The sequence below is a fragment of the Enoplosus armatus genome, chromosome 9 (genome assembly GCF_043641665.1).
Source record: "Enoplosus armatus isolate fEnoArm2 chromosome 9, fEnoArm2.hap1, whole genome shotgun sequence".
NCBI classification, from domain to species: Eukaryota; Metazoa; Chordata; class Actinopteri; order Centrarchiformes; family Enoplosidae; genus Enoplosus; species Enoplosus armatus.
The window spans coordinates 12,716,160-12,743,922 of record NC_092188.1 but is presented as its reverse complement, the minus strand read 5'-3'; the positions used below and the strand labels follow the sequence as shown (position 1 = coordinate 12,743,922).

General features: G+C 44.0%; 1 protein-coding gene across 1 annotated transcript; it reads right to left on the bottom strand.

The window, feature by feature from the left end:
• Positions 1-163: 163 nt before the first annotated feature.
• Positions 164-27,763, bottom strand: LOC139290746 (zinc finger protein 804B). Its single transcript, XM_070912602.1, has 4 exons — positions 27,611-27,763; positions 8,987-9,124; positions 5,171-5,301; positions 164-4,428 (listed from the first exon to the last, which is right to left on the bottom strand). The coding sequence occupies exons 1-4, from the start codon at positions 27,761-27,763 to the stop codon at positions 357-359; spliced, it is 4,494 nt and encodes a 1,497-aa protein (XP_070768703.1). The 3' UTR covers positions 164-356.

Here is a 27,763-nt window from a genome sequence, read left to right as displayed (position 1 = left end):
CTTGTCTTTGAATAGCAGGTGCACCTTTCCCTTTATTCCGGGCCTGAATGAGGAATGATGGAAAAAGCAAAGGATCAAAGTCTGTTTTCTCACTGTCTGCTGCAACACAGCAGAGGCTAGATGGAGAAACATTTTCATTTGAAAACAGTCAATAGTTGGGCTGTTTGTGTGTATGCATGCGTGTGTGCGTGTGAGGGCATATGTGAATAAGAGTTGGAGTTGATGCTAGTAAAAGCACTGACACATCCTTATTTCAAATAGCAGGCTTTTGTCCAAACTTAAAAACTCCCCCTCTCTCGCTCACTTGTCTGTGTTGCCAAGGAAGATTAATAAACATGGCAGCCACTCTGTGAAAATCACAACGCCTTCTGTTGAAACCTCACTGGCCACGTTCTGTCCATGAAAGACTGTGGGTTCAAATGTTGCAGGGCTACTGGGGAGAGCGGAGCGAGAGGGGTCGCGTGAAAAGCGGGGGACTGGGGGAGGAGAGGGATGGGGTGATGGGACAGCAGGATGGAGGGAAACAGGGAGGATATGGAGAAGGGAGAGAGGTGAAGGTGATGAGGGAGGGACGGATGGAGAGGGGGCAGGGGGTGATGGAGCTGAGCTGGGTGAGGGTGGATGGCAGGAGAGGGGGATGAGGTGGACGAGGAGGAGGAAGAGGGGGGCATGGAGAGAGCTGTGTGCTGTAAAATGATATGATGGAGGCTGGAGAGAGGGGCAGATGGTGGAAGAGGGGGGAGGTTGGGGACTCCCAGAGCCATGGGTTGAGTAAAGTTCTCTTGTGGGGTCACATGTGGAAGCTGGAGACTGACCTGGAGGGTGTGCTGTGCTTGTGTTTGCATCGTGTCTGTGTGAATTGACTGGGTTTGAGGCTGTGAAGGGTTATGTAAGGGTGCAGGTGTGTATTGTTTCTCTGAAGTCCCACCGTTCTCTGTCTGTGCCGTGTGTGTGTAGTTTGTCTCTGTGTGTGTGTCTGCACTCTCTTGCGCCTGTTCCAGGACTTTCTGCATGTGCTCTCTTGCCTGCTCTTGTAGGAGGCGATATTTGTCCATCTCCTCAGCAGTAAAGCTGATTGGCGGAGCTGTCTCTCCACCTGTCTGTTTGTCATCAGTCCTAATCTGCGACTGGCGGAGATTTGGCGTGCTGCTGGGGTTTGACTCAACCATGTCCAGAGGACATTTTTGACTGTTGACGACTGCTCCAGGATCCAGTCCACTTCCCTTAACCTCCTCTTCCTCCTTTCCCTCCTTCTGCTGACCCTTCTCCAGCAGCCTTTTTTTCCTCCTGGCCTTTCTCTGGATTGCGGGAAGTTTTCCTATGAGAGGGAGAAGCAACACCCTGCTTGGTTTCTGTGGCAGAGACTTACTGGGGGATAGTCCTGAAAGAGTTGTGCCTGACCTACTTGTTGTGACAGGGGCAGAGGGTCCATGGCCAAGGTCAGGCTGTGAATTGGACTCCTTTAGCTGAGAAGGATTCGTGTCACAATGGTGCACGTTGAGGCCTTGGACTGTGGGAGCAAAAGAGGGTCTGTGGGGTGAGGAACGAGAGAAGGAGCTAGAGGTAAGGCCGGGTGAAGTGGACGTGGGGCTGCTCTGCTTCTTTGCCTCCTGAGGGACCTCGGATGAGAGTCCTGGAGCTCCTGAGGAAGTCCTGCAGGAGCTAACTTTCAACCCATCAACTGTGACTCCTGAGCAGGTGCTGCTCCTGCTCCACTCCCAGCTTAGCTCGGACATGCTGGTGCTGCTGCAGGGGCTGCAGGAGCGCGGGCTGTGGCATCTGCTGGCCCGTGTGTTGATCACACTCTGGGGGCTGTATGTCTGCCTACTTGCCCACCACTCAGGGCTGGAGAAGCGTCTTGAGCTTGAACGTCTGGTGCTTGCGCATTTCCACATATAGCCAGGGCTGTCTCTGCTGTCTGCCCCTGTCCTGGAGCCTGACGTGGATCTGTGTGTCCGCCTGTCTTCCCAGCTGTCGTTGCTGCCCCATGTCCATCTGTCCACGCTGCACCTGTCCCAGTCTACATCTTCTGTGCTAAGATGTCTGCTTCTCCAGCCCCAGCTGCTAGGACTGGGGCTAAACCTTGCCATCCGATCCCACTCCACTACTCTGTTTCTCGATCTCCACCCAGTCCTTGACCTGCCCTCCTCACTACCTCCAGGACAGCTCCCTCTCATCCACTCCCACTGTCCTGTATCTGAAATCAGGCCCCTGTCTCTGAAACTGGAGCGTCCTCCCATTTTCCTGCCCCTCTCTGTCTCCTCCCAGACTTCAGGGTGCCTCAAACTCTTCCTCTTACTATGAATGAATTTCCTGTCCCTGTGGAGGAGTTTTCTCTTTCTCGCTGGGCTGCAACCACAGCTGTTGTCAGGGTAACAGCAGTCAATGAAACTCCTGGGGTTGCTATGGTGACCCCTTTCCCAAAACAGCTTTGAGTTACATCCTGGTGAGAGGGAGTGTAAGGAGAAGTGAGACCGCCAGGGAAAAGTCACTGCATCTCTGTCTCGCTTTCCCTCCCCCTTGGTGTCTCTGTCTGCTGTATGTCTGCTGAGCTGGGAGTAGACACTGCAGTGTTCTGCCTGCTCTCTGTCTGGCTGTGACTGGGACTCAGTGCTGTGGCTCCTGTGAGGCCTCCGCTTCCTGACAGAGACAGATACTGGCTCAGCCTCACATCTCCCCAGGAGACAGCTGCTCCCTGCTCTCTGCACCCTCCTCCTCATCCTCATCTCCCCGTTCTCCCTTTGCCTCCTTTTCTTTCCCCAGCTCCCTACAGCTTCTCCACTTCTCTCTCTGCCAGTGGAGACTGTAGAGACAACACTCCTCACTTTGCACCTTGCTGATTGCTGCTTGTTTGAAGCTTTTTCCTTCTCGCCCCTCTTCCTCTTTCCCAGCTTGTGTTTCTTTGTGCTGGCTTTTCTCTTTTTGCGTGACACTTCTGAGACACCCACGTACAGCTGTGGTGCGCTGGCACACTTGCACATTGTCACACTCCCACACTCACACCTGGACGGGCTGATGCACATCCCCTGTGTGCCAGGCTGGATGACAGACTCTGATTTACAGCTCAAGGCTGTGATGGCTCTCTCCCTGATCCCTTTCGCACCCCCTAATCTGCCTCCCAGAGGATTCTGGGAGTTTGTGTCAGAGCTGTCACTATGAGCGGGGTCAAATGGATGGGAGGCTACCCTCACACAGTTCTCCATACTTAGCGTGCATCTTCCTCTTTCTGGTGTTGTTTCTGATGATGAAAGGTTTTTGTTCTTTAGGAACAGGTGTGCTTCTGTCTCCACATCGATATGTTGCTCTGCCTTGAAATTCTCCTCAGTTTTTTCCTCTCTGTGTGCTCTCAGCTTTTGTCTTGTCTGTCTTTGTAAACAGGACTGAGTGCCTGATGTAAGAATAGCTGGCACATGTGAATTTGATTCATCTGAGAGAACACACAACTGATTTTGTTGTGACTCCTGCAGATCCTCCGTGGGCTGTATTGGTCGTTGGTGGTTCAAGCCGAGTGGGTTGCAGCTGTAGCAGATGTGTGGTTGAGACTTGGTGAATTTAAGCAAATTGACAGGCCATCTCAGACAGGTAGAGCCATCTTTCCCTAACACACACATATACTGACTCTCCTCCCTCCCCCCCTCTGCTTCTTGCTTTCTCTCTGTCTTGCTATCCGTGGGTTCAGTGTCCATGTGTGCCCCTGTTAGTGCTGTGCCCCATATGGTCACCTGGGTCTGTGATGGCAATAGTGGATCATGGCTTAGATTATCAGGTACTGCTGTGGAAATAAAAGAGTGTTCTTTCAATATGTCTCTTTTTTCAATCTCCTCGCCTTCTCTGGCAGCCTCTCTGGGGGATGGCCCCTGGTCGCTCGGCCCAACACTGTCAGAGCTGGACTTATGCTGTTCACCCTCACTGTGTTTTCTGTCATCTGCTGCCCCAATTTCCCTGTCAATATCTTCCATTATCCCTTTTATCCTTTCTTTCATTTGTTCCCTCTTCTCTCTCTCCTCCTCCTCCAGGTCAGAGAAGACGGAGGCGGACGGCTCAAGCCTGGGCCCCCTGCGTGAGAAGCAGAAGGACACCCCAAGCCTGCCTCCCACTCTCTCCCGCCCAGGGAGAGGCAGCTGGGGATACAAGCCCAGGCAAGACTGAGGGTTCACTGCAGGAGGGTCTGTATTGGATGCCGAATGTGTGACTAGTGGGGACTCTGCTAGAGCAGTGGCCAGCGGTATATGAGAAGGAAATTGGCATGGATCCTCTGGCTGATGGCTGAGAGGAGCTGTCCTGGGTTGCATAGGAGGGGGTCTCTGGGCGTGGTTGAAGGGTTCAGGTTTGTCCTCAGGGCTGTGGTCTCTTTGGTCCACATCTCTGTCTTGCTGCTGGCTCACAGCCCTGACTACACTTCTTACTCCATAAGTCCTTCCTGGGACTCTGCAACAGAAAGTCATGGAAAATTCTTGATTTTAGTTTATTTAACTTGACTTCACTTAAGCAAGGCTTGTTTTGATTACATTTAATTCAGCTTAAAATTGATGTATGAATTTAAAAGCAAAGCAACATTAAAATAATGCTATCTTGAAAATATGCCAGAGTAGCACAGACGGATAGATAGAGATAGAGATTATTACAGACAGGTTATTTTAATAATACAAATATTAGTGCTATTGAGAGAAAAAGCAGAGGCATGATATTGATAGTCATAGTATGCTGTTTACAAATCATCACCTGATTATAGGAAAACACATTTAATTGCACATGGAATAGGTGCAATCAAGTTGATTATTACGTGATGCATTGTTTTTTTTTTTTATCAGTTGTTTTGATTGCATTAGGCATGCGTACCCGGAGGCAAGTTTCATCTTTCAACTTGTTTCACTCATTTTATTTACTTCTTAAAAAAACTACTTTTTATGTGACATTTCATTCCTCTAAAACTCCATCTCCTCCTCCAACAAATCATCTACTCTCAGAGTGTCTGCATGTTGTATTTACTTCACCTGTGGCCTATCAAGGGCAACTGAGTGCTCTCACATCTGTGGATGCATCCATCACATCTAAGAAACGTTGACTGGATGTGACGCACTCTAACCCCTCTGGACTCCTGCCCCTGGTCCCATTACACACACACACACACAGCCAGAGACACACACAGATACACACTCCTCCCACTCACCGCTGAGTATCCTGTTGCAGCTGTGCGAGCTGGTGCAGGCGTCTGAGAGCCTTCTCCTGTTTGCGCTGGTCCTTCCATGATTTTGAGGCCACGTTGCGAGCAAACTCCCTGTGCTTGAGTTCCTTCAGCCTCTGCAGGAAATGAAAATGAAGTGGGATAGAAGGAGGGGACAGAAAGAGTATGTGGAGGTTTAGGGGGGTAGCAAGGAAGAGGGGAGGCACAAGAGGAGAGAAGAGAGAGTGAGAGATTAGTTTTAGGAAGCTCTCTGCAGGCAGCTGTCTTTCAAACCATACACATCAGTCAGCAGCGTTTGCAGACGTTCTCCTCCAAAGCTCATGTCCAATTAACTCCATTCAGCCTGGAAGAAAGCGTCTTTCCTCCAACACACAGCATGAGAGCAAACACAACCCAACTGGTGAATAGTAGATTACAGACACAATTGAGATGAGTGACATGAGTGATTTAATGATGATGATGCTCTTGCCACTGAAATCTCTAAAATGTTCAACCCTTCGTAAGCCATCACAGCTTGGTCTGAGAGAACGTCTGATCCAATGCATCTGCTTTTGAGCTGGAGTATACCAAAGGCTGATTTGCTGATGCTAAAATTACATGTCACCAAAGACAAAAAGGCAGAGCCACTTATCATTTGCTAAATACCCACGTGAGAGAAAGATGCTAGACCTTTGTATGTGTGTGTGTGTGTGTGTGTGTGTGTGTGTGAAGAACTACACCATAGTGAGATTGATTTTATTTTGAGCAAACTGGTGGGTCTTCACCTCCATCAAAGTGCAGAAAAATTACAATTAGCTCTGTATTGTGTGTTTGTGTGTTTGTGAGAAGCTGTGTGTCTATAGCCATAGGTGCGCCAGTCCTCTCTGGGAAACAATGATTCATGCCTCTCTCTCTCTCTCCGGTTTCCTTTTCTGACACACTTTAATCCCTCCTTTATCCATGCTCGGCAGGTGTGTGTGAGCATGTGCATGTTGGTGTGTTTCTTCTTGTCTGTGTGTGTGTGTCTGAAGGAGGGACTGAGAAGTTTGGGAATAGCTGCAATATTGTGCGCCACTCTCTCCAGTTTTATTCTCTCTTGCTTCCCAGTATATTTTAGCTTCCTCCCGGTGCAATCCAGCCATGGCTTATAAATTTAGGACTGGTTGTTTATTTTACACATTTGTAAACTTATCCTGTAGTGTAAATTGCAACAGGATTACACCACTCTCATTTTTAGATTATGTTACGCTATTATCCACCCATACATTATGTATCACACACACACATGCACACATCAGATTAGCTCCTCAGACATCAGATTTATTCATACACTCACTCTCTTTCACACCCAGATCTTATGCCGGAGCTGACAGTCGTCAGGTTAATCTCTGCTGAGTCTTACACAATCGTGTGTCTTTTTACATTATCGCTCGATGCTTAACATCCCACTGTCAGCTCACTGAAGACAGCATTAAGTATGTGCCTATGGAGACGCACTCATAGGTTAGTATATATAATATGTCTTACAGTGTAGGTGCTTATGTGTTGTAGATGTGTGTGATCGTACAAGTGTGTGTGTTTGTTAGTGTGCGGTAAGGAGCTTTGAGGCGCTTTGATGCCAAACTCATTCTATGGGAAATATTAATCATGTTCAAGCAGAGAGGCATACATAATGAACTACTGCGGTCAGAGCCAGGAAAGAGGAGGTAGAGGGGAGGGAGAAAAGATCAGAGTCGTTGTATTGTAGATGTCCATGGCAATGACTGAGAGAGCGAGAAAGCAGTTTATAATAGATGGAATATATGAAGATGAATACTTCCTCCTTCCTCTTGCATTTGCACTCTGCCAGGTTATTGTTCTCTCTTAAAAACAAGTCCCACTGCAGGCAAACCTGTAGCTATATTTAGAGCCAAACAAAATATTGCACGCAGAACCATTTTCACTGAGCACACAGGGCAGAGATATTTCCGTTTCCCACTTTAAAGCGAATGCTTTGTCTTCAAAGATGATGTCATGTCCCCAACAGCGGGAAGTGATATTACTCCTGCTCTCCAACATGCCAGTCTAGCTATGTGCCGTGAAGCTCAATCCGTCTGTCAAAGCCTCGATCAATATTCCTTTAGATGTGTTAAGGAGTGCTCAGGCTGAGGCAACTATGGATGAGTCAGAGTTGATTCATATCCACAAGGACCTCAGAATGAGGGATGGTATATTCTTAGGTACCATGTGAGCGGCCATGCTAATGGGTTGATTGCTCTTTTATTTAAAAGGGAGTGTAATTCTGTTGTAATGAGCAATTTCTGTAATCAGCAGTAAATGCTGATAAAGCACTGTATTCAGACATGTTTATCCCTGAATCGATGACAAGGAAAGGAGACAGAGCAAACGCAATCAGCTTCCATTCTCCAAAGCCAATACTCCTGCAGGGAAGCTGTCTTCAGCTAGAATTTCATCTGTTGTCTGCTGGGTAGGCAGAGTGTGCATGCATGTCTATACGTGTGTGTGTGTGTGTGTGTGTGTGTGTGTGTGTGTTCCCACAGTGCCAGTGGCTACTGTCAGCTCAGTGCCTCATGCAGCTCGTTTCATGTGCCTGCCGCTGGCTAAAACAAAGCATTAACATTGGCCTGCAGTTGCTTCAATTCATTTTCAAAGAACAATGACAGTGAAGGAACAGTCTTATTTAATGTTTATTTCATGTTGCACAGTGTGGGCGTTCAGAAGTGGGAAGCGGCTTGGCTTGGTTGGGAGATTGCCTGTGTTTGAGGACGAGTGTGTACATGGGTAAGTGCACGTCTGTATGTTTTTGTATGTGAGTGTATGTCTTGGCATGACAACAGATAGCTGTAGGAGAATGTGCTATCAGCAGAACCTTCAGCTTGTTAGTCCAGAGCGGAGGTTGTGTATGAAAATGGATGTGAAAGCCGAACACAGGAGGAAACCTGCTGCCGGGCCTTTTCCTAATGGTCCATTGGCCTCATCTTGTCTAAACCGGAATAATAGAATCATACTTGAGCTGTGACTAATAGCTCCATGTTTTATTTGGTGCAGAATGTTTAATATTTTTTCCTTTGAAGGAAGTACAAATTGAACAATAAAGTGAATTTTGTAGCAGCGTCCTTATGTACCAGATACAGACAAATCAACTGCTCTAAATTTTGACCTAGAGAAAAAAGAATTATTAGAAATTTGAGTGTCGGAGATTAAGCCTTAAAATATAATATAATATGTTTGCAATTATTATTATTCTTCCACATCCAGCAGCTGGGTCTGTGGGAGCCCAAAACAAAATCCAATGTCAACAATATATACAGTACAGAACCTCTATCTCTACCTTATGCTTGATATTATGCTGTATAAAGTCTTTTCTTGAATTTCCCTGCGTGGGATCAATAAAGCTTATCGCATTTTATCTTATCGTTAGATATCCGCCTCTTAAAATGGCAATCTAAAGTGCAAATGCAGTGCTATGTGTGTGTGTGTGTGTGTGTGTGTGTGTATACACTGTATGTTTTAGTGTGTGTGTGTGTGTGTGTCTGCTTTGAGTTGAGGTGTTTCAGCACTGTATGTGTGCTTGTAAGAGATGATGTGGTTGTCACACTCCTACTGTTACCTGCTGGGAAACTGTACCCAATGGACAGATTGACATGAAAATGTAAAGTAGCTTTCCATCAACACACATAATGCTAACACACCCAAATTCCATGACAGGAGATCATAAAATATGTCTGCTTGTGTGTCTGCTTGTGTGATGTGAGGTAGTGTGTGTGTGTGTGTGTGTGTGTGTGTGTGTGTGTTGCAGTGGTGCAGGTGTGTCCCATGTACCTGTTTGTGTGCATGGTCGTAGGAGTTGATGTGGTTGTCATACTCCTGGTGTCTGAGGTACTGCTTGTGACACAGCTCACAGTAGAAAAGAGCCTTCAGATCCTCCACTGAGCAGCCCAAAGCCCTCTCTGCACGCTCCTGGAGAAAGAGAGAGACGGAGAGAATGATTGAGAGCGTTGGAGGGATTGCGGGAGAGAAATGAGAGAGAGAGTCGGGATAGAGGCATAAACAGACAGAGACATAAAGGGTTAGGAGCGATAGAGAGAAAGAAGAGTCAGGGGTGGGTGGGGGTTAAAAGAATGGCAGATTGTTAGCCATTTAGAGCAAATCTGCATCCCAGAGACATCAGCAGTAATAGCCTCTACATGAGCTCTGCATAAAGCTGTTAAACGGCTTCCCATTAAAGTACGCTGCCTTTGCTGCGGCTGCTGGAGGTTGGACAAAGGCACTGAAGCCCTGTGCTCGTGGCAACTTGCGCCTGGGGACACATTTAATACAGCCACTATAATAAAAACCTACGTATGTACTGTAATGGCAAATAGTTCTGAGTCTGACTGCAGAGAAGGTGGCAATTGATGCCGACAGACAAAAAAAATGGAGCATCTAAGATGTACAACTTTGTACACTGGCAAGATTGTGCATAAAAAGAAGAGAAGGTTCGAAACAAATACATACACACATATGAAGGCGCATATTTGGCACATGGACAGACAGACACACATACACATGCACTGCACAAATGGCATGTGGTCCTCAGGGGATAAATTGCTTGTCTGCATGCTCACATCAGTCAGAGGGCTTTTTTTGGGGGGGTCTGAGGACATGCACAGAGTTGTGTACAATAGATGTGTGTGTGTGTGTGTGTGTGTGTGTGTGTTCAGGGGTGTGTGTGCATTCATGCCATGCTCTGCTTCAGAATGTAATTTCCCTCAGGCTGGGGGCTGCCAATAAACACTATTGAATTCTGTTCTACACTGACATGATGGGAATTTAATTTGAGGTTGTCACTTCTTTCTCTCTTTCTGTGCTTCTTTCCCTCCCTCCGTCCATCTCCTGGCTCTTTCTGCCTCTCTTTGCTCGCTCTCATGCTTTCCCAGTCCTTTTTTTCCCCTCCTCCTCCAACTCACTCTTTTCCACCTTTCCTTTATCTCCCCTTTCATCCCCTTTATTTGCCCTTTTTCTCTTTTTCTGGCTTGCTCCCTTTTCTGTTTGGTGAGCCCTGGGTCATGCAGTGACAGAGTCTATTGGCCCCAATTTGCTTCAGTAATATGCCTGCACACAGGAACAGAGGTGAGAGGAGAAGAGAGGAAGGATGGGAATGTAGGCAAAAGGAGAAATGACCCCTGCCTGCCATCGTAGACACACACACACACACACACACACACACACACACACACACACAAAGCATTATTTTTACCATGGAGTCTAACAATCCCTGTTGTACAGGTGAAGAGGTGGGGAGGCTGAAGGAATGAATGGGCTGACATGATTTTCCTATCAATAGAAAGGTAACTAATATACATTGATCCTGTGGTTCTGTGCGTGCGTGTGTGTATGTGTGCCATGTTATCGATCTGCCTTGCAGGCTTAAGTCACGACCAGGAAATGATCCAATCACCCTTCCTTTGAGTGCTGCCTGGGGTGATGAGATTGATGTAATGAATGCTGCATATTTGTCAGCCTTTGGGCTTATGCAAGATCACATAGGAGCTGCGTAAGTAGCACGCCTTCATATACTCATCATATGTGTGTACATGTGTATATTTTTGCACACACGCTTGCCTTTGTACCCCCTAACCCTTTCTTCTCACCTCTCTATGTTCTGTCAGGGTAATTATGTTGAACAGGGAAAGGCATATACACAGAAAGCGGGGTGTACGCACATGAGAAAAGGTGTGAGTGCATGAAAGCAGAAATGTGTGCTTGTGTGTGTGTGTGTGTGTGCGTGTGTGTGAACTCAGGAGCCACTTGTTTATCTCGAAAGCATCCTGATATGCAATTCCCATTTGACCGCTGACTACTAAAATCAAACATGAGAGCTTTCATTTGCCTTAAATGTATATACCTCATATGATTCCTCAACTCATGCACCGATACATATACACGCTTACGGAATTACATCCACACATTCAGCTCATCCACACAAACACTTATGCATGCGCAGTCACACACAGTCTGTCAACCTGATATACCAGTGCTAAATTAATCTAGACCTCAATTTACCTCACTAGCATAAATCTGTTTGCAGAGAAAGCACAATTGATATCTGCAGACCTGAATGGACAATTTTTTTCCGTTTTTTTTGTTTTTTGTTGCATGATTATGTGTGTGAGTGTTTGTGCAAGGCTGAGCGAATGTGAATGTGTTTCATTGCTTTTCTTTTTTCTTTTCGCTTATCCTCAATTTGTGGGAGAAGTGCCATGTTATCCCTCTTCATAGCTGAAATCATGCCACAAATAAGAGTCGTTATGAACCATAACCAGAGTTTCACACACGCACGCATGTAATTCAATGTCTTGAGCTTCTGTGAAATGAACAGGTCACACTTAAAGTGTTTTACACACACGCTCTGTCAGCGTTTGAGAATGTGTGCTATGGAAACTAATGATGTACAATATATTTATTAAAAAAATCTCTTGAAAGAGCCACTAGGAGTTCTGCAGATTTAATCTATGGCAGCACCTTTCTGATGCATTCACCCTGTCATTGTCATCTACCTATTCAAACTGCCCTCTTGGTTTGACTTTTATAGCATCTAAAATTTAAAATGCCATCCTTATTAGTTGTAGTAGTCAGCAGAGACTTATGGAGATTTCAAATAAGCATAACCAAACGTTTTTCAGCATTCTTTGTCGGTGATCTTGACCTTCAAGACTGCTGATCTGCACAGAAAAGACTCAATACACCCATTAGATAATGTGCTTGTCACTATCATAACTTAACTCTCACCAGCATCTTGACAGTAAGCTGACTGCAGGTGAAACCTTGTCAAGGACAGACAGAGGCTGAGGATTAATGTTTGCGCCACAGTTTGTGTTTGGAAGTGTACTGTAGATTACTGACCATCAACTATGTATTTTCAAATGAATGTGCTGTTTGCTTTTTCTCTTCATTTTGAAGACAATTACAGCTCAGCTTTTCAAACTTTTCTCACAGCAAATAATTTCACAACAAGAAAGCTTCAACACAATCTACAAAATAATTTGCAGCTCCTTTGAAAAATACAGATCTCAGTCTTTTTGTATACTTGTGTAATTACGGCTTGATACACAGCATATGTAATACATTATGTGACATCCACTTGAAGCAAGCAACAGAATACATTTTAATGCAAGCTTGTTTGTATAAGTGGTTATGAAATGAAATAAAAAAAAACCCAAATATGGTAGAAAACAATGTGAAGAAAGCTTACTTTAAAGCTCAGAGTGATGAAGATAGTGGAAAATAATCAGAAGGCTTTTAATTTGCAGTCTACATGTAAACTTTATGTGTAGTGACTTGAATATGTCCAGTCTTGTTTAATTATTGCATAATTGGTTATGATTTAATCAATTACGATGAATTACATTAAGATGAAGAATTAAAACAGTGTGCAGCCACCTACTGTTAAGCTTGAGCTAAATTGTTTCACTCATCTCACTGGTCACTTTCTCGCTGGTTGTAATTAAATATTGGACAGCATTTTCATGGATGGCTGGCTGGACCTAGAGAGAGTATGAGGGAGGACTTGTGATGCTAACAGACTGATATTTTACAGCACAGTCACTCTGACACAGCATTTTGAGAGGATATGGCTTCCTTATTTTATGTTTCATGTTTGGATGAGGTATAATGCAGTGATTAAAACTATAGGCTTAAAAAATGGGATGTCACTATTGATGAAATAATAATGAGATATATACATATATCTCATTATTATACATAAAGTATGAGATTTTGACATAAAAATGCTGAAAATGTTTTTGCATATATTGTTAAATAGGAGTCGAGGATTGGATAAAGTAGCATTTGTGCTTTTATCAGTAAGTGTGGATAAATGTTGAATGATGAATATGTTGGTTTGGACATACTGAGATGAAACTGATCAGATGTGATAATTGCTAACAGCATCATAACACAAGTTTTAATTGCAATCTTGGTTCAGTATGAAATTCAAAACATACCCAAACTAGCAAAAAAAATAGGTCAAAATAACACTCAGCATGCATAATAAATCCACGAGGAGAGAGAAAGAGAGAGCCCAGTAGCAACTTAACTGGTGGTAACAGATTCTCTCTGTTCAAATATATTAACTTCTACTGAACTTCTACTGCATGGGGTAGAAAAAGTAAAAACTTCATGAATGTGGCTTACTTTGAGGAGACTGTTACAGTAATTGCAGAGCTGATAAAAACACAGGCCATACAAAGAAATGTAAAATTATGGAAAAGGATCAAAATAATAAGTACATCCTCAATTGTGGAAACCACTGAATAGGCCTTTGGGGATTTAATGTTGCTGAAATATTTTGAGAGATCTATGACTAGATCAAGGCCACCTGCCTGTTTGAAAATTAAATGAATCTTGGAAAACGTTGTACCTACTGAGTGAAGTATTCTCTGTCTCTGACTGAAGAATTGTCTCTCTCTGTTCACTGTCTAAGCATTCAGAGGAGAGAAGTGTGACACGGGGACAAACTGAATAGGAGACGTTTATGAATTCAGAGAACTTCTAATTGCTACTGTGCCTTTTGAGAACAATTCAATAAACAATTCATAACTGTTTATCAAGCCCAATTAAGTCTTTAATTATCTTCAGCTATAATTATCACCCTAACTTGGCCACTGTAATGAATAGAAACAATTCCATTTTTGGTAAAAAAAAAATAATTCAGCAAATCTGTTAGCCTCCCTCCCCCTCTCTCAGTCTGTTTACATGTATCGGCTACTCTGTTTTCTCCTCTGCCCGCCTGTCTCTAAAGTGTTCCTGTGATTCTCTCCGCCAGACGCACGTGCGTTCACACATGCACAAGTGGAGAGAGTCTGGCAGGGTGAGAGTCTGGCGGCGAGGTGTGATTTCTGGCCATTCTTCTGTAGCTAATGACAGCTGACCTGAGGGCTAAGTTGCTTGTTACTGTAATGACCTGTAGATCTCAGCAACAGACACGCGCACACACACACACACACACACACACACACAAACACAGACTGCCAAACGGGATAGCTGAGTGTTAATGAGCTGATATTTGCAGCCTTAATGCATCTCCCTTGACTGCCTTTAACATTGCCTCCATGGCCAGTACCCACCCATCTATTCATTTGATGTGTGTGTATGCATCTGCATGTATGTCCCATTCTGGGTTTTTGTCTATGGGAAACCATCTAATACTGCTTGTGTGTGTTTTAGTGTGTCTTTGCTTGCTCCAGATCATTAAAGCCAGTAAGAAGTATGGCCAAAACAAGCACACATCAACCATAGCCAAATCTGCAGATGTGTTGACCATAGATACGGCCATTAGGGTTTTCTTACAGCCAAAAGGACAGATGTGTTAGTACCAGTGAGCTACGTCATCTCACACACTGCCAGTAAACCAACTCTGTGAAAGAGACACTAGACAGGCTATAATAATTCACAATACAAGACAACCACATACATGGAAAAGTACAAAGTGTTTTTCAATGATCCATTGACAGGTGAGTCATGACTTTCTGTGTAAATGGTATGCTATCTTAAGCACCAGCCTCTACCCAGTGAATCACCAGTATTTGTCTGATTCTCTTCCTTTTCTTTGTGTCTTACTCAAAATATAACCAAATGTTTCATCTCCCTCTGACCTTTTATGTTGAGCGGCATGCAGGAAACAAACTGAATAAATAAATGATGAAGAGATTATATTTGCTAATTTGCCCTGTGCCCTTTGTTGCCTTGTTGAAATGAGGAGTGCTGCTCCCTGGATTTGATCCTTAAACTGCGTCCTCTGTAATGGATGTTTTGTTTGTGTTTAATCTTAAATCTGGTTCTCCGCTTTAAATTTCACCTCTGTGGAAGAATATATATACTGTATACTGTATATACACAGTGTAGTTTCTATTGTGTTGGCTCTGTACCCCAGCATATGGCATTTGAAATGGAACAATGACAATTTGTTAAAGTGCCAACTTCCAGCTTTAAAAGGGTACTCCAATGATTTAGTGTTGCACTTCCGTAAAATTGGGGGATTTGAGAGAAGCAGACTTACAAAAAGTATGGTCATAATTTGTAAAGCAGAGGCTGAGATATCCTGACTTTTAGTCCCTGGATCCCACAATTCCCACAATGCAACTCAATAGCATTAGACTGTCCTTGCCTGGTAAATGCTCACATCTTTTAAACTCTCAAGTCAAATCTGGGATAACCCTGATGACGCTACCCTTTAATTTAAGGGCGTATAATGGCAACCCTTTTTAAACATAACCCCCAATTTTAGGGGACCAAAAGTAACTGTGCAATTACAGTAAACATGACCTTTACTAAAATCATCATGTTTAACATTTGATTGCAAATCATTTGCAGCCAGTGACAGCTTGAAGTCTCAGACCCATAGACACCAGCAGACACTTGCAGTACCTTAAGAACATCTCCTTGCTTTGCCTGTATGTTTAGGATAATGCACTATCCCAAAAATTGACTATTTATCAAATGGAAATCTGCATGTTTTACATCAGTTGTTCACTCAATATGAATATGAACATGCTCAGAAACACTTAAAGCATTTTAACCTTGTGGTCTTTGTTTTATTTTAAATTGAACATGCCGAAATACATACAAAAAAACTAAATACTAAATGTCTAAATACTTACCCGCTGCACACTAAGTGCTGCTTTCACACTCTGCTTACAGTAGTTAAACTGTGTTACAGATGTATTGTTAAAAATAAATCGGCTCTAAACACGTCTGTAGGCATCTAAGCTGCTGATTAGATTTTAAGACATAAACTTCTCTATAAAAAAAAAGAGCGCTACAGCGTCTGGACTCCACATATACAACGTGTGACATTTCACATCCAAATATAAAAGAGGGTGAAAAAATAATGAGAAAAGTGTATTCAAAAGCCTCAAAATAACTGTACTGCTTTTGTCTGGGGCAATAGCAGGAAGCCTGGGGCATGAACAAATCACACCGCTCTCCTGCTGAAGTCATAAATCTATGATTAGTCACAAGGCCCAACCAAACGATCACTCAGCAAGCGATCAAAATTTAATTCCCTGTCCATCACAATGCAAGGCCAAAGAGCCCCTCTGCTGATCTTTCCACCCCTCCCTGCCTTCATTCTTTCTATCTCTTTCTATCTCTCTCTATATCTCCTCCCCATTCAACAGGGCTCCCTTGTTTTCGCGGAGTTATTCATGCGCTGTATCATTGATCAGTCCTATTCGGTGCCACATTTAAAATCTACCCACCTCTCAACATCCACCCCCTCCTCTCTCAATCTCTCAGCGCTCGTGTCATCCTGAATACAATGTGAGCTCAGCCTCTGGCTTGTGCGGGACAAGTTAAACTGATTCACCGGGGCAGAGCATAGCTTACAGACAAAAAAAAAAAGCAGAGGACATCTTAAGACATTTTCTCCACTTGAACAAACATGACCCATAGTTTCTTTCCAGACGTTTTGTGGATAAAATTTGTGTTGGGTGGGATCAAGGCAGAAGCACGAATGCATGAAAGCGTGCATGCAAATTCCTAAAATACCCGAGCGTTCTACAAACTGTGGTCTCCTCTGTGTCTTTTAATGTATTTTTATGATCCTACCACTCGCTCACTGCGCTCTTCAGGGACTTGCATTTGTTTCTCTAAAAGCCGAAGGTTTCCTTCCCTTTCTCTCAGTGCACATTAAGGAGAACATCATAAACCAATTACAGGAAGACAAAGGACGGTGAGTAAAAAGGGTGGAGAGGTGAACTTTACTCTCTGCAGTGTCTACATATATACATGCATAGTGTAAGTACGCTTTGTATACAGTCTGTTTCTTCCTCTTTGATGTTCTCCCCACAGCTGTTCTTTTGGGTGAAAATGAATGGCTACATTGGTGAGATCTGATCTATCATTTCCCCCTCTCCTCTCCCATCACTCCACCTCTCATTTATTTCAGGTATTTTTTTTATTTTAGTTTTTTCTAATATTTTGGGAGTTCAGGAGTTCCTCTCTCATATCTGTTTTTCTCTCTCATGCATTAAAAGCACTTGTCAGCGATGTGTCCTTCCATCTGTGTGCCTATCAGGCTTCTCTCCTCTCTTGCTAAATGTCATCTCCAGCACTAAATGCTTTCCTCTCCCAGCTGGCAGAAAAAATTGAATTATATGGACCATACACTCTTGACATTTAAATTACAGACAATGGAAAACCCTGCATTGATAAATGGATATACAGTGTAGTTGATACACACACACACACACACACACACCAAACACACATAATGTACTGGACCTGTCTGTCCAGGCTGATTGACTGCTTCAAAGAGGATTGTGTCTCTATCTGTTCGAGTGATCGAACTGGGACTGTAATCTGTCAGAGTGTGATGATACAGATTAGAGTGAAAGACAAGTTAAGAAGATGAAGGTAATCAATTTGGGAAGTGACAGATTTAAAGAACAGGATTAATAAAATCGTAGATTACACGCTACACTCTCAACGCTCGTCTAAATCTCGCAGACTCAGATACTCACAGATGAGGGGCGAGGGGTGTGACAGACTGAGGGGGAGAGAGAGAGAGAACGATGAGTTCTGTTGTCGGCGGATTGAGGAATTGCTCTCTTTCAGACGTTTATGATTGCAGTTTCTTTTGGAACTTTGAAGTGCGGGTGAGCTTTTGCGTGAGTGTGCATGTTCGCTCTGTGTGGTTCATTTGTGCTATCAGAGGACAACACAAGTGTGTCCAACGAGAGTGAGTGATCTTTTCTCTGGCACATTAGAGTATGAGTGCATGGATGGATAACGATACTACAGACGACATCAACATCATCACACGCGCACAAACTCGCAGAACTTGCTCTGTGGTGCACCTCCATCCAACTTTGTTAAAGCTGGTTTTGCTGTGCTCAAAGATTGTGCAGCAGTTAAGGCCCCGTGCTGGCCAGGGATTGAAATCCCGCCAGGACTCTCTCTGCTTTCAAAATCCAGCTCTGCCTCCTTCCATCTCTCTGCTCTCCACATCTCCTTCTCTCTGTGTGTCCTCGCTATCATTTCCCAACCTCTATCCAGCCCTCTGTATGGCTGCATTAGTATGTATGGCCGTGTAGCTCAGGGTTTAGAGGTTTATGTCTCCTAATAGACAGAGATTTGTCCTGTCACACCAACACCCACATACAGCTTAAAGAGAGAGAGACAGAGAGAAAACGACTCCCTCCGCTCTGTGTGTGGAGGGGAGAGAAAGAGCATTTATGTTCCTGTCTTATCTCCAGAGAGAAAGGTTCCATTTCTGTACAGACAAATTATAAAGCATTCATTTGTGGCTTTCTCTTCTTTTCTCCCACGCTTTCCATCTTCCTCTTTCCCCCTCTCCCGCTCTCTCGCTACCTCTCTCTACCCCTTTCTCTCCCTCTTTCACTCGCCGTGATTGGATTAAGACCAAAGAAGCAGAGTGGGGAGATGAGGAAGGGATGAGAGCTTATTAAGCATGTGAGAGGTGAGATGACATAAAGCTGTACAGAAAGAGATTGAGGAAAAGGTGTGTGTGTGTGTGTGTGACCATGTGTGTGCGGGGGTGTGCGTGTACGGCACATTTTTGCATTCATCCTCGGAGAAGGTAGGGTGAGAAGAGGGAAGAAGTGAGGCGTTTAGCTGTGGAGCACTTTAATCAAGGGGCGAGCAATCCTGCATGACCCACTCTGTCATCCATTATTGATGCCTGCCTCAGTCAGGCTGATGAATCATTAAGCCACTCATCAGGCCAGGGAATTCTGCCTCCTCCTCGGCCGATGACACTCATTTACATAAATCGCATGCTGCTATTTTTCATACGCTTGCACATAAAAACAAACACACACCCACATACAGCCACACACACAAAGTTCATAGATTCTGGTTTGCTTTGTGATGTGCAAAGCACACACTTTTTTTCCAAAGCTCTCCCAAAACCACACATCTCTGTCGTACCTGGAAGAGACAAGTTAACTCCGGGCTGTGAACACAGAATTTAGAACGGGGCTTATAATGTTCACGACAAGCACTCGGCAGCTGCAACACCTGCATGCTCAGAGATGAAAGACAATATGTCCCACATCCTGCTGGACCACACGTTATATTTGTTTCCCTTTACTAGATGACAGACATGTCTTGCATATGTAATCCGAAACAATCACACACACAAAACTCATGGCTAACTTCACATGTGGAGAGAGGAGAGTGAAACAGGAGGAATGACTGAGAGAGACAAAAAGAGGCAGAGAGAAGCAGATCTTACAGAGTTTGTGTTTACTTCTTGCCTCTGGGTTTCACGGCAGAGGAAAAAGTGGAGAATCTTAGGGAAATTGATGAATACCCATGGCACACAGGCACACATGCTCTCACACAATCCACCCACACATTTCCTCTCATCTTTGTGGGGTTTCCCTTCCTCTCCTCTCCTCTCCTCTCCCTCTGTTCCCCTCCCCTCCTGCTGTTTCCATGTCTTCCTATTCAGTGTTGTGACTAATCCCGTACCACAGGGTAAGAATATACCTCACAGCAAGGGTAAGAAGGCCCCATAGCAGACTCATGCAGAAGCGCACAAACACAATCACGCCAAAACATACATACACAAACAGACAGGCACCCTGCCCATATAAAGGAGGTAGCCAAGGCCTTGTGGCTGGTAGCTGGAGGCTGCTTGCAGACCACTGTGATTCTGCCATCATGGCAGCACGCAGCCAGGACATTTCTGCACAGCGCTAAGCTGAGCGCCTGGCATCTCCAATCTGCTAAACACAGGAATGCTGCTGCTCATGATAATTGCGGTGGGTTGTTCTCTCCATCATGGCTGATGTGAAAGCTGGTTGAAGCAAACGGCATGAATTATTAGTGTCTGCATCATGGCCCGTGCTGCTGGTGGAGGTAAGTCTGATGTAATTTGATGCATTGTTACTGATGCATGACCGACCCCCCAGTTATCAGAATGTCCTAGTAGGTCCTATCTGCTGTGATACATATACATGAGAGCACACCAGAATGTTATTATAATACTACATGCGTTTTCCCCCCTCTTGTGCGCTTGGTGTTTTTTTTGTTTCCCTTCCTGTATGTGTGTATGTGCAAGTGCATTCAACTGTAACATATGTGTAGACATACAAGCAGCATATCCCCAGGTACACAGAGATATAATAAGGTAATAGTTCAATAATACCCTTTTCATCGCTCTGAATCCTTGACCCTAACATTGACCTTTTCATCGCTTATTTTCCCTCAGGTCTATCTGTCAGAGGTCAGAGGGGAAAGGTGAAAGGTCAGGGATAAGAGGCTGTGGCTGAGGCAGCAGAAACATGAAAGCCTCACCTCAAGGTTCAACTAAGCCCCAATGATAAAAAATGCTTTCAATAAAATTATTTCACATCAAAGAATTGACTGAATGAGATGAAAATTCCTAAATCTACCGAAGTTATGAATTTATTGTAACATCATGTACCTTAATAAATAAATAAAATCTAATTTTTCCAGACAGTAGACATCCAAATGGGAATCAGCATACAAATTACCAGTGTATAGATACGTTACATAACATTAAACATGATTACATAATAATTATTTCAGGCTCTCATTTCTCCTAATTCAGGCTATGACTTGAAGCGGTCTGTGAGAGTGTATTGATGTACCCAGTAGTGCAGTTTGCACCAGAGCAACCTATTCTGTGCAAGGCACAGCAATGCACAGCCTTGATCTTATGTCAATGATTTCAGGGAAGTGAAACTTGTTCATATGCATTAAAATTCCTTTGCCACTTTGATCTATAAATGCAACGTGCCTGCTCAACTTGTTTCAGTCGCAGTTATTTTTATAAATCGGCCTTATGCACATGAAAAGTGGAAAAAAAATGTGATCTGAAAATCAAGCAGAGGATGAAATCCAAGTTGCTTTATTCAGAAGAAAGCCCCTTGGTCTCTGCGAGGCTGGGAGTAATTCCTGGGCTTTTGCTCAAGCAGGAGGTGCTGGTTCACAGCCTCTCTTTCAGTGAGTCATCTCTCCTCCAGAGAAGAGATAATTAATTTGTCTGAGCTGCTCTTAACCTCGGCCTGTGTGTCAGCGGTGGATTCAGGCATTCAAGCGCACAGGTGCAAATACGTGTAACGTGCACACCCACATGCATGCAGGCCCATACTGTATGCAAGCCGAGTTAATGGAGCTATAATTGTATCCCCACATTTTCTCCTACATGAAAGCATGGATCCAAGTAGAGCCGGAGAGTAAAATGGAGGTTATTGAAGAAAAGAAATACTGACCACCAAATAAAGCACCCCCTCTCATTTCTGTCATTCCTTCAAGGATTTTTCAGCAATATTGCTACTGCAATATTACTTCCATCGCCTACACGCACAAACTCCCGTATAGGCATACAGTACACACATATGCACATCAACACAAACCCTTGCACACCCACACACTAGGATTCAAAGGCCTAAACAGTTGAACCCTTGACCTGCTAAAAAATGAATGGGCTGGAGAGATGAGACGAAAAGCAATAGGAGAGGGAGATAAGAGGGGTGTCAGGGAGAGAGGGATGAGAGTAAAGCTATTGGCCAGAGAAATGGATGGAGGAAGAGACAGAAGGCAGTGGCAAATGATAGATTAAAAAAAATGATAAAAAAAAGAAGAAAAAAGGAAGAGACAGAGGATGCCGAGTTCAGGAGAATGAAAGAGGATAAAATCAAACCTTGAATGAGACATGACATCCTAATGACTGTGAAACAAAAACGCTTTCATCTCTTCATCTCTCCCCTGTCGACTTGCTATCCACGTTTTTTTTTTTGCAGGGCAGTGATACTCTTTTGATAACTATGATTTGAGGGTTTTTTTGTGTGTATGATTTTGTTTTTTAAGCGCGTCTTTCAGTTTCTACCTGAGCTGCTGTTCCAGATGGTTCATCAAATATCCTGTAATTATCAAACACTCACTAATTGTATGTGAGTGTGTGTGTTTATGTGCTGGTGTGTCCCCAGGTAATTATCTGATGCTGCGATCACTAATGACCACACAGACAAACATCTGTCCCAAGGTAATATACTAAATGAGAGGTTGGCCATCTGTTGTGCCTGTGTATGTGTGTGTGTGTGTGTGTGTGTGTGTGTGTGTGTGTGTGTGTGTGCATGCACGCATGTACGCGTGCATGACTACTTGTGTGTCATGCACAACATACGTCTAATACGAGAATGTGCACTTTTAAGATTTTTGCAAAGCTCATGGTAAAAATGTTAAATCAACAGAAGCAGCTACTCTTGTAATAACAGACAAACTATTACCAAACACTCTCAGCCCACACTCTACCCTCCAAACGTGCTCACACACACCCACACAGAGCTCACGCAGGTCAGCTCGGTCACACAGACATCCCTGCAGTCATGCCAGAGGAGCAGATTTTACCTCTCAAACATCAGACCCAAACACAAATGAAGAAATGCTCCCAATTCATGAACCAGCATCTTAAGTCTGACAGAATTTTTTTTCTCCAAATGGAGGCTTGTAAATGTGTGCAAACATAACTCCTCTTGGTGAAACATCCTTTATGTGATTGAATTCTTTTTTTTCAGTCACATAAAGGTTGAAATGCTCCTTCAATTCATGCCAGTCAGGGTTGTGAGTGTTTGTGTACATGCTTGTGTTTCCAATAAGCAGCAGGTCAAAGAGGCACAAATAAATAGTAAGTCAGTTGTCTGCAAATTGAATAAAGATCATCTCCTTCTCAGAGGTGAAGAAGCATCACAAAGCCAGTGAGCACACTCGCAGCACTCACAAAAGCACAAAAGACGCCTATACATAGGTAGAGATGAATCTTGCGCCTCCCTCTATTTCTCTGTCGTTCCTAAGACTGGCAGGTTATGTCACCTCAAACAACGGGTTCATTTACAAGTTACACAATGCAGCACAAACAAACAGGCAGGGAGCTTGCTAGGTAAAAGAAAAAGAAGGGTGGAGGGAGAAAAAAAAATCAAAGAATGCTGAGTGAGTTTGGAGAAGTCAGAAAATACTGAGGCAACAGAGTAGACAGCACATTTCCTCCGGGAAACCATCCTGGTTATCAAGTAGAGGTTATTATGCTATGAAGCACTAATGAATTCATTAGTTAAATGAAATGTCAATAAAGGCTTGAGAGAGTGTTAAAATCGATGCCAACTGTCTTGCTCTCCCCCCTCCCTCCTCTTTTTCTTCATCCTATCTCACCCCATCTGTCCCAATTATCCACCTTTCTCCCCAACACACACTCGCGCAAACACACTCTCTCCGGAGTGTTGAGTGTAAACTGTGATGGAGGACATTAGCGGTGATCAGTGGGAGCACTTTGCAGCGGTCAGCAGGAATGGTCCAGTCATACAGGACTTTAGTATTCAGCAGCGCTCACCTGCTCACTCTCAAACTGCTCCACTAGGGCCTGATGGCTGAGTCGGTGTGTGCTTGTGTGCATTAACATCACACTTTATGAGTGTGAGTGACTGCAGCATTGAGGGCCTTGACTCTAAAATAGCTTTCCGGCGACACAAGACTCAACAACTCTATAGCTGCTTTTAAGCTTGTGTCTCAAAAAAACCCACCTTTTTATCTTGAACTCACATTTAACTAATCTCTTTCTTTCTGACATTTGTCGCACTTCATAAATGTCAAGATGATATTACCAGCTTGATCGGCCCCCTGGGAGTTCTTTGAGCCTGTATCACTTATTATTATGATCATCATTAAGGAGCGCACAAAGATTCCCGGGTATCGTGTTTACAGCCGCGAGCAAACTGGCACGCCAAATGGCAAACCAGTTGGCTCATCTCACCTCTGTCCCCTCGTGATGGCTTAATATTTGTAGCTAAGTACTTGACTCACTCCCGAACACAGCCGTGTTTTTGTGCAGCTAAATACTTGTTTCAAGATAATTGTTCAGGGCATATGTTTAAATGCCACCTCATTTACATAAACACTGTTCAGCTCCCTGCGGAATCAATGAAAACACGAGGAGTCTCACACACACACACGCCAGCACATTTGCACTCACTTTGACACCGTGCTGTATAGCCGACGATTCATCTGTTTTCTGCAACGGCAGTGAAATATACAGTACATCAAAGTGGTCTTCAGTGGATGAACAGCTAAGTATGCTCACACACAGGCTGCAATACTCTACAGAGGGAGGGCTTCTAAAGGGAAATTGGGAGACGGGGGAACGGGATTGGAGGATCTTCGGACAAGAGACGGCAAAAGAAATTGAAGGTGTGTATCAGTTTGGATCTGTCTGATTTTGAGAGATGCATTACGGCTGTATCTGTCCCCTTTGCACACACCTTTCCGTTGCTACATCTCTCCTCCTGTCCTCCCTCCATGCTGACACCAAGAACAAAACACTTTGAAGTGTTAATGAGAGTTTGAAGAATGACTCACTGCTGTGATGATTAAGCACTAATATACATACGGGAACCAAAAATTTAGACACGTCCGAGAGACCTATCACAATGACTAATTAGTGATGATAAAGTAGTAATGAGCAAAATCCTAATCTAGACATACCGCAGCACTCCACAGGGGAGCTAACTAAACAGCAAACTCTTAACAGACACGAGAGGGTTTGTTGTGGAGGAAGGGGAGGGGGGGGGGGTGGTGCGGGGGGTGCTGCGTGTCAAGACGGCTGTTCTTTACCACTCATAGGCGCGCAGCCTTAATGCTGCAATGCCTTATCAAAGTGAAGACACAAGAAGTTACCCCTGACAAATCCCAGTTGTAATATCCTTTGTACTCTACTGATCTAAGCTAAATCAAAGAGCAGCTAGCTGTTTTGTTGGCTGGCATCCTCTGCAATTGAACGGACAGGAGCGAAAGATGCAGTTCAGCATGTAAAGGTCTTGAGGAGGTGTGTTAAACTCAACCCCCTGAAAGACTTTCTTTCACTTAACACAAGAGGTCACTTTTGAACTGCTTGACCACAAGCTCTGCCTCTTTATCATGCTGACAGGCCCATGCATTGGGCCACGTCTAAACTAATATGGATAAATCTGAAAGCACATCTTTTTTTGTTTGTTTTTTTGACCTTCCATACCTACTTAGCCAGCATTTTTCCAACACTGAAAACTTTCCACATGCGGATTTATCTACATTAGATGGGACGTGGCCTTGGAGGTAAATGATGTCCTTCCTTCCATGAATGACACCTATTACTATAAGCCTGCAGCTCGGAGAGAATAATATGTATTCAACATAATATGAAAAAAACTATTTTTACTTGCCTCTTTCCACATGGAGGTCTGCTATAGTTGAGCCTGTAAGACCCCGAAGCTCGTATAGATTCATGGATGTTTTGATCAGGGACACTTCAGCAGGGTGAAGACCTGAATGTAGATATTCCTTTGATGGCATCTCTACTTTTTGATGATATTTAAAGGGTTGTAGATTTGCATTACGGTTGTGCAGACTCCTAATTTCCAATGTCAGTGCTGATTTGACCGTTTAATGTGACAATTCAACTACTTGTAATCACTGCCACGCTGTCATGACGTAGAGGGACACTTGAATGGAACAGAGCCATCACTAATGTTATTAGCAACACCTGTGCTTTCCCTGCTATGACAAGTTAAAACGTCTGCTGTGAAAAGGGCCTATTGGCCAGAGTGAAAGTGAGGTCTTCAAATTGCTCATTTTGTCAACACAATCCAAAGGTACTTAATCGATTATCAAAAAATGTATTAATCGACTTATCGTTTCAACTCTAGATTTGATGCCAACTTTCGATATGTGACCCCATTAAATACTTGATGCTTCTGACAGATTCTGTCCTGTAGTCAAAATGTATTTGGTTTCGACACTCATCCCTAACTGTACGTATAATGAAAGTTTGACCAGAATCGAAAAGACGTTGCACATGATATGATGGATTAGTCATCTCAAACAAGTGTCATGTCTCTTCAAATTAATTTTCACAACACGCAAAAATAAACATCATCAGTCCAAAAGTCTAGATTTGCCTAATATAGTCAGTACTCTTCAAGTGCATCCAAATTAGACTGTGTCTGAGAAATCAGGCTTGTGGAGATGAATGAGCTCTGAGACAGATGATTCAAATGATCACATTTAAAAGGGGAGCCCTAATCTGTAGAAATTGAGATATACAGTATGCACAGAGTATATAGACTGTAACTATGTCATGTACTGGTAGTCTTTTGGCCCATCTGGATATAATGTGTGTGAGTGTGTGCAAAAGTTTGCAAGTGTGTTTGTTAATATGACTCTTTGCAGCATCTCTGCCTGTCTGAGTGTGTCTGCTCAACACTGTTCGCTCATTCCCATCACATAGTGAGCGCGGGCCGAACATGACAGACTGGTAATGACTTGAGTACGAACACGCACACACACACACACACACACACACACACACACACACACACACACATACCAGCTGCTCCTTTCCTCCTTTCTCATCAAACTTGTCATCAGCTCTGCCAGTTTGTCTCGTCTCACATTAAGAGCTTATGAATAATGTGTGATTACCAGAGACCCTCCGAGCAGCTCCTGAATCTACACACACACACACACACACACACACACACACCCTAATTCAGACAGTCCAAAATATCTTGTACACATTTACATGTACTGTAATTTTTTCTGCCTCTCTCTCTCTCTCTCTCTCTCTCTCTCTCTCTCTCTCTCTCTGTTACACACTCTTTATTTGTCTCTGAAAGTGCACACACACACAAAACAAATACACATCCAGCAAGTCGACACAGACTGAGAGCCAGTTTGCAACTAAATGCCAGTTTGGTGGCTCAAAGGAACCACAGGCACCAGGGAAAGGTCAGGGAGTTACCGTACTAGGCTGGGCAGGTCACACACACACACACACACACACACACACACACACACACTCACAGACACACACACTCACAGACACACACAGACCAACTCACACCTAACAAATACTCCCCGGGTAATTATGGCTATTTTCGGCTGGGCAACTCATGCCTCCTGAAAGCACAATTTGATTCGTTTAATTCCCATAGCCTGAGAGAGAGAAGGAGGCGGGACAATTGCTTCATGGTTGGGTACCCAATTTCTCCTCTGTTTAAAATATTCACATCTACTGTCCTCTACCAAAAGTCTTTTGTGTCTCACAAAAAAAGAAAGAGATCATCCCCTTGTAAAAATATCCACCTCCTCAATAGATGACAGTGCCAGTGGGTCTGCTGTTGTTTTCTTAGATCCTCCACACACTTACTAAAACACTTCCTATACTTGTGAGGAACTTCTTATAGCAACACGAATGTCCTAACCCTTAAAATGAACTGGTCCCAAGAAAAAGTGAAGAAAGTGGCTCTTTTTCAAGCTCAAAAACAAGGACACACACACACACACACACACACACACACACGCACACATTCTCTCTCGAACACACACACACACACACACACACACACACACCTAGGGAAATCTATCAAGACCTGCATGTTCTCCTACCGGTGAATCACTGGTTGCGGTTGGACACAGCGGTCCTCTGAAGACCCCCTTGACGCGTCGAAAGTGCCCATTGCTCAGGTGTGTGGAGCTGATAACCAGGTAGTAACACGCGCTGCAAGCCATCCCAGGGGCCTCACGTGGCTTTGGGCCCAT

Coding starts and splice junctions, on each gene's coding strand:
- LOC139290746 (XM_070912602.1), bottom strand. CDS start 27,763: ATGGGCCCAAAGCCACGTGAGGCCCCTGGGATGGCTTGCAGCGCGTGT. Junction 9,125..27,610: donor CCGCAACCAGTGATTCACCG/GTAGGAGAACAT, acceptor CTCTTTCTCCAG/GAGCGTGCAGAGAGGGCTTT. Junction 5,302..8,986: donor ACGACCATGCACACAAACAG/GTACATGGGACA, acceptor CATTTCCTGCAG/AGGCTGAAGGAACTCAAGCA.